Here is a 7384-nt window from a genome sequence, read left to right as displayed (position 1 = left end):
AAGATGACGGTCAATCTCCCTCGGTCTGGGGCTCCATGCAAGATCTCAACTCGTGGGGCATCAATGATCATGAGGAAGGTGAGGGATCAGCCCAGAAATACACGGCAGGACCTGGTCAATGACCTAAAAAGAGCTTGGACCACAGCCTCAAAGAAAACCATTAGTAACACACTATGCCGTCATGGATTAAAATCCTGCAGCGCACGCAAGGTCCCCCTGCTCAAGCCAGCGCATGTCCAGGCCCATCTGAAGTTTGCCAATGACCATCTGGATGATCCAGAGGAGGAATGGGAGAAGGTCATGTGGTCTGATGAGACAAAATAGAGCTTTTTGGTCTAAACTCCACTCGCCATGTTTGGAGGAAGAAAAAGGATAAGTATAACCCCAAGAACACCATCCTAACCGTGAAGCATGGAGGTGGAAACATCATTCTTTGGGGACGCTTTTCTGCAAAGGGGACAGGACGACTGCACTGTACTGAGAGGAGGGTGGATGGGGCCATGTATCGCGTGATCTTGGCCAACAACCTCCTTCCCTCAGTAAGAGCATTGAAGATGGGTCGTGGCTGGGTCTTCCAGCATGACAACGACCTGAAACACACAGCCAGGGCAACTAAGGAGTTGCTCCGTAAGAAGCATCTCAAGGTCCTGGAGTGGCCTAGCCAGAAAATCTTTGGAGGGAGCTGAAAGTCCATATTGCCCAGCGACAGCCCCGAAACCTGAAGGATCTGGAGAAGGTCTGTATGGAGGAGTGGGCCAAAATACTTGCTGCAGTGTGTGCAAACCTGGTCAAGAACTACAGGAAATGTATGATCTCTGTAATTGCAAACAAAGGTTTCTGTACCAAATATTACGTTCTGCTTTTCTGATGTATCAAAAATGCCCCCCACCCCCCATCAAAATGCATTTTAATATGAGCAAACTCTCAAAAATCTGACCTAGTTAATGTGGTGTCTTTGGTAGCTGCGTGGGATTCAGGGATGGGAAGCTGGTGTGTGTTTGAACCTCGACGAGAGACGTCTGCTGTCTGCTCCGAGCTGGATGGCTGTCAAGTAAAGCAAGCACACTGAAAACCCTGTGAGAAATAGACACCCCAGTGAAACAAACACAGAAGTCGGACATCAAACACTCTGCAAAACTGCAGTATAAAAGATGGTGATTGGCCTCTATGTGATATCTAGTAAAAATGGGACGGGGGGTGAAAATGTCAATATCCAAGGCAAGGTAACAAGAGCATATTGAATACTGTACACTGAGGAATAGGATCTACGTTTCACTACACCTCACCTAATCTACGTCAACAACCTGGTAAGTCAGTACATGTGTGTGTGTGTGTGTGTGTTGGCGGATACTAGTAACACAAGGGGTCCTCAGCTCAGCAGGTGGAACGTGGCAAAGGCAGAGGCATACAATGCTCAAGGGGGAAACATTACGGCGGGACGCCCTCTCTGAGGGGCTGCAGCTTTTCAATAGGCTTTTTCAATGGACTAATTTCCACATCAAAACTAGCTCATGAAAGAGATACTGCCGGGGGTTGGGGAGTAATGAGGAGCTCTATCTGCCTCATGGTTTTTTTCTGTCTTTCTTGAAAGAGGGGGAAAAGGCCCTGATGCTTTAATGATGTCCTTTAATCAAACGTCCGGGCTGACACAGACTTTTCCTTTCAGAGGATTACACAGATACTCTATCTTGTCCACTCTCCGACCATGCCATTAGGAACCTCCATTATTGTTCTGTCTCCCAAAGGGTTTCTGCCTTTGTTTGTGGTTCCATTAAGATACACCTAAAAGCTAGGACTTTAATGTGGAACATTTTGTGGGTTTTGATTGCTTGCATAAAGACTTTGACTTTTCAATTAGAAACCCTCAGAAAGAACAATTCTACATATATTATCTGACTATTTTACTTTATGTCTGGCGAGATACTTTTACATTTCCAATTCAATTTCGCAAATGTCTTAATTTAATTTGAACGATTCCAAGAACTGTATGTACATTTATATCTAACTTGCAATTCCTCTTACAATCTACAGAAGTATTTGAATTACAACAATTCTAACATCATTCTTACTTCTATCACTTCTATATTACTTCTTTGTAAAATGTAATTCGGATTGGATTTAAGATCTCTGGCTTTTCCATCAGAAAATTCAAAGTCATCTTGCAATGCAAATAGACTAACCATTTAGCTTTTTTGAATTGTTTCTTTTCCTGCAAAACAAACATGCTTTCCTTGTCCCCAACATGCTGTTCCTACAAAACCAGGAGCAGCAATTATCATTAATTGCTTGGTTGTGATAGCTGATGCAGAGCAGACTATTATTGTTATGAGAACCAAGTGTTTATGCATGTCACCCTTGTAGAAACTTTAAAGCTGGCATGCATTAATTGTGCTTTATTGTGACTGGTACATGTGTTTAACACACCGCAGCAGGATCCCAGAGCGCAGCTCCAAGACAAACACAGTTTTTTATTGTGAAATGTAACAGGGGTTTCAGCTAAAGTGGTAGACAAACTGCTAAGCCATAGACAATGTCTGCACAGGCTAGAGGCAGGTACCAGCAACTGGGCAGAGGGGTTTAAAAAAAAGAAGGAAATTCCCTATTTTAAGGAACAGGCTTTTAGGCCAGACCAGCCCATAACATAAATACAATAATTGTTCAAGGCGTAATATTAAATGTCTAAAGGTCTACAAAACAGTGGCAGATATTTGCTAGACTTTATTATCGGGGGACGTCATGCTTTAGAAAGACTGGAGTTATGCAAAGCCTGAAGTTAAGATGTAATATATTTGGGAAACAAAAAATATTTTTATGGCAGTGACATTATAACACATTAATAAGTCAGGCTCTGTCTTACTTTTACCATGGAATGCTGTCAGGCCTATGTAAGTTATGATGGCTAGAGCTGATGATGTATAATTGGAATACAGAAAGTTCAGCATAGCTTCAGCAGGCAGAGAGGACTGGAGACACTGACAATTTTCCACCTCAACCGGGTAGAAAAATATTAACACTTGTGTTAACTGGCCATAAATTTTGCACAACTGCTTGGAACACACTGCTCTTGTTCAGGTTTTACTTAAGTGTTTTGAATTCCATAAATGTGACAGAACATGATGCAATGCATGGACAGAGTTCCAGATGAACAGCCATTTAAAATTAGATGCTGATGTCACTTGGGGAAATATGACTATTTTTGCCGGTGAGAGAGTCATACTGTGAGTCCACAAGGTCAAATTCTACTGAAAAGTTTTTTTTTTTATACTTTCATACAACACATTATTTATTTTTTAAAGCTACTTGTCTACCTCGGGATCCTCATTGCTGCTATCCCTACATTTCAGTTGCACATGCCACCAGGCACCTTCCGTTTGCTAGCACTGCACATTTAGATTTGCCATTGTACTTGCTTTTCTTTTTTTCAGATGTTACAGGCACATCTACCTTGGAAATCAATGCTGCCAGCCCTGCATTTCAGTTGCACAGACTACCTTACACCTCCAACCTGCTGGATTGCAGTCAGAATTGTCATTTGTACTTGCATTTGCCTCATTGCACAACTACTCATTCCCACTTACACATACCTATACTTAATACTTGTAGATTGGTATATTTTCTGCCCTCACCTATTTGCCTTTATTACTCATTTATAATTGCCATTTTGCACTGTATTTGCTTGCCTTCGTTGTACATCTATACATTCCACTAGTAACATTTCCTGCCCTCTTCTATTTGTACTTTTGGTTAGATGCTAACTGCATTTCCTTGTACTGTACTCATACTGTTCAATGACAATAAAGTTCAATCTAATCCCATTTTTAAAGCATGCTATTACACACAAACCTTTTTTTATTTAGTTCATTGTGATGATTTTCACCCTAACAACTTTACGTGTTGTAATGTCATAGAGAGAGTAAAGTCATAAGTGAAAATATATAAATAGCTTTAATTAACAACACTTTTTCAGAAAAATAATTTTCAAAAGGCACTTATACATGTAATCAAGCCCTATAATCATAATTCACAAATCTTTAGTACATGTGCTTACATACAATATGGAAACATTTATGAAACACATATGAACCAGCAATTAAATATATAACACAATAAATAAACTTTCAAGGAGTTGAACATAAACCAAATGTTGATATATCCATGCAACGTCTCTTTGGCATTCATGTTCATTTAGTTGACAAGAAACAACTAACTTTACCCAAAAAATACATTTAGAAGCATGTCTTAATAATCTTGTGCGCCAAACTATGTGTGATCTAACAGCAAGTAGCGTGGATAACCTGTCCTCAAATGACAGCACAAATACTGTCACTTTCAGGTATTGCTACTCAACAAACCTCAGAAGTAGTCCAACCTGAGCTTTTTCAAAAGATCACATAACAAAATGGCATCCTTTCCCTTTGGCACTGTCAACACAAGAGCCGGTAAGGAGTGACTTGGCGTGTCAGACGTGTGTGGGGCTCTCTGGGTAAGTATCTGTTTTGGACATGTGGAGCGCTACACCCGGGGCCTTGTAGTGGCAGTGGGAGCTGCCGCAGCTGACCGTGCCACAGGGCTTCCTAACAGTTCGCTCCGCCAGCTTCCTGTGGCACAGGCCCTGCCAGGTCTGCAGGGTCTTGGAGCTCCACACCCACACGCCACTGGTGATGCCCACCACCAGAGACATGAAGGTCTTCAGCATGAACACGGCAACGGTGGGCACCGACTCCCGCAGCGAGCAGTCCTCATTCCGCCGCCCGGGGAAGGACGCGCACTTGTTCTCCAGCGCCCGGAACTTCCAGTAGTCCATGTTGAGCCTCTCGTAGAAGTAGCATATAATGACACAGGTGGCGGGCACCGTGTAGAGGATGGAGAACACACCGATCTTCACCATGAGCTTCTCCAATTTCTCCGTGTTGGTACCGCCCGTCTTCATTATCCTGCGGATGTGGAAGAGCGCCACAAAGCCTGTGAGGATGAAGGAGGTGCCGATGACCAGGTAGCAGGAGAGGGGGATGAGCACGAAGCCGGTCAGTGCATTGACATCCATGCTGCCCACGTAGCACAGACCTGTCAGCTCGTCTCCGGCCACCTTCCTCATAGTGAGGATGATGATGGTCTTCATTGCCGGAATGCCCCAGGCGGCCATGTGGAAGTAGCTGCTGTGGGCCTCGATGGCCTCATGGCCCCACTTCTTACCAGCGGCCAGGAACCAGGTTAGGGTGAGGATGACCCACCAGATGGATGAGGCCATGCCAAAGTAGTACAGGATGAGGAAGACGATGGTGCAGCCTGTGGACTCCAGCCCCTCCTGGATGATGTAGAGCTCACCATTCTCCCGATCACAGGCAATGTTCTCAGCCCCAGCCACTGAACGGATGACGAAGGCCACAGAGTAGACATTGTAGCACATGGAGAGGAAGATGATGGGTCGCTCTGGGTACTGGAATCTCTGCGGGTCAAGCAAGAAGGTGAGGACCGTGAAGGCAGTGGAGACAAAACAGAGTGTGGACCACACCGCCATCCAGATGAAGGCAAATTCCTTGTCCTGCCGTGACCAGAAGACATCCACTGCCAAGGAGCAGCGCGGGGCACATGACTGACTCTTCTCCACATACTGGAATTTCTCTGGGTTCTCGCAGGAGCCAAGCTTGGTGCCCGAGCGCCCGGTGGTGCCAGAGCCAGGCGGTCTTGGTCTGGGGGGCACTGGGAGCATGCCCTCTCCCTTCTTGGTCTCCTGTTTTGTGTCATTCTCGGGCGCCTCCATGCACAGAGAGTTGGGGTCGTTTTTAGTGGGCAGTTTGGAGCAGTCCAGTGAGTCAGGCCAGCCGTAGTTGAACTTCTCCATAATGGGAGAGCACTTTTGCCTGGCCTGTTCACACATTGGTCGGCAGGCAGGGATGGTGGTGGACACTTTGTCCGTGCACATTGGGACGTAGAGAGAGCATAGGAAAAAGCGCAGGTGCACGTCACAGCCATACTCTACTAGAGGGGCAAACTCATTCAGTTTGATACTGGCCTCTGCTTGGCTTTCATATTTCATGAAGTTGGGCATTCTTGTCAAATTGTAGCCAATGCCCTGGCACATGGGGATAGTGATGGGTTCACATTTGGCAGGTCTTCCCCTCTCAATATCATAGGCTCCTATCTCCAAGCTGGATGCAGCAACAACAAGCTGGCACCATAATAAAATGGCAATCCTTAAATGGAAAAGCTCCATGGTCATATTAGGAACGTTTATATGAGAAAATAAAAATGCTAAATATGTCATCCCATGAGGAAAATATAATGAGGGGGTAAAGCAAAGTCCGTTACAACTCCAGAATAATTAGTCGGTGTCCAAAACAAATACAATTCTCCGCTGTCAGACAGACTGATAAAACCAATGTAGCATATGTACGTTTCAGGTTGGAGAGGACTGTGTTATTAAGGTAATATCTCATTTGGTCAAACTTGGACGTCTCGGCAGCCTCATGCTGCCGCAAAACGTGTTGTTTCCCCTGGAAACTGTCCGAATTACAAATGAGAATAAAAATGTGTTGTTACAGTTCCAAACAGTCGATTTATTTCACACAATATACTTCAGATTTGTAACAAATTGACGGCAACATGCTGTGAAAGTCAGAATTGAAAACAATTAGTCTATACCACCGGTAGCACACATTAAAATCTTCAGCCAGTCAGTCGAGTTGAACCGTTATTTCCCGTAATATGCCTCGGTATATTTTTTATAATCCAGAGAAATTTTTAGACAATAGGCATTTCAGAATCCCATATACGTATACTCCGGTTTGTAACAAGAGCGCATAGCACGCGAGGCTTCTGTATCGATTCGAAATATTCACGTTGTTAAGCTGAGCCCGTTCCGCTCTCGTTCCATCGTTTGAGTGCAATAACTTTTTCTGTGCTCTCACTGCCTCTGCAATAACTGGGCGGAGTGAAGTGACGAACTTGTGTCGCTCCGCCTTAAACCTACTGCATTAACGCAGAAACAAGCACTTTCGCTGAAACTGTGCATTTAAGAGTTAGACACATTTTTCTGTTGGTTGCCCCTTGCGTTTGATATAATGAAACGCCAATATAAGGTTACACCCTGTTAAAATATGCTTTAAAACATTCCACCCAGTGGCCTTAAAGGTGTAGACCACTCACATGACAGAATTCCCCATTTGGTGTCCTTTCCCTGCAAGTGCTGTATGGACGAAGTATGATATCAGTCCATGCCTAGGTAATCAAGGCACTGTATTTAAATGCTAATGTTTTAGCATTCGTGCCACAAATCTCATTCGAGTCCTGGCACCGCTTTAGCATTTTTAATGCATCATTAAAATAATCAGAAAGAATCACAGGGAACAGTGTGTCAAACTCAGTGGTTCTCAAACATCTCCTG

General features: G+C 44.2%; 1 protein-coding gene across 1 annotated transcript; it reads right to left on the bottom strand.

Moving 5' to 3' along the window:
* Window positions 1-3868: 3868 nt before the first annotated feature.
* On the bottom strand, window positions 3869-6981 carry LOC105023973 (frizzled-9). The gene has a single exon (XM_010893557.4). The coding sequence runs from the start codon at window positions 6263-6265 to the stop codon at window positions 4460-4462; it is 1806 nt and encodes a 601-aa protein (XP_010891859.1). The 5' UTR covers window positions 6266-6981; the 3' UTR covers window positions 3869-4459.
* Window positions 6982-7384: the final 403 nt, after the last annotated feature.

This window comes from Esox lucius, chromosome 7, assembly GCF_011004845.1.
Source record: "Esox lucius isolate fEsoLuc1 chromosome 7, fEsoLuc1.pri, whole genome shotgun sequence".
NCBI classification, from domain to species: Eukaryota; Metazoa; Chordata; class Actinopteri; order Esociformes; family Esocidae; genus Esox; species Esox lucius.
Note: the sequence above shows the minus strand (reverse complement) of the source record. Positions and strands in the feature narration are given on the sequence as shown.

Excerpts from the sequence above, each read along its gene's own strand:
- LOC105023973 (XM_010893557.4), bottom strand. The coding sequence starts at position 6,265 with ATGACATATTTAGCATTTTTATTTTCTCATATAAACGTTCCTAATATG.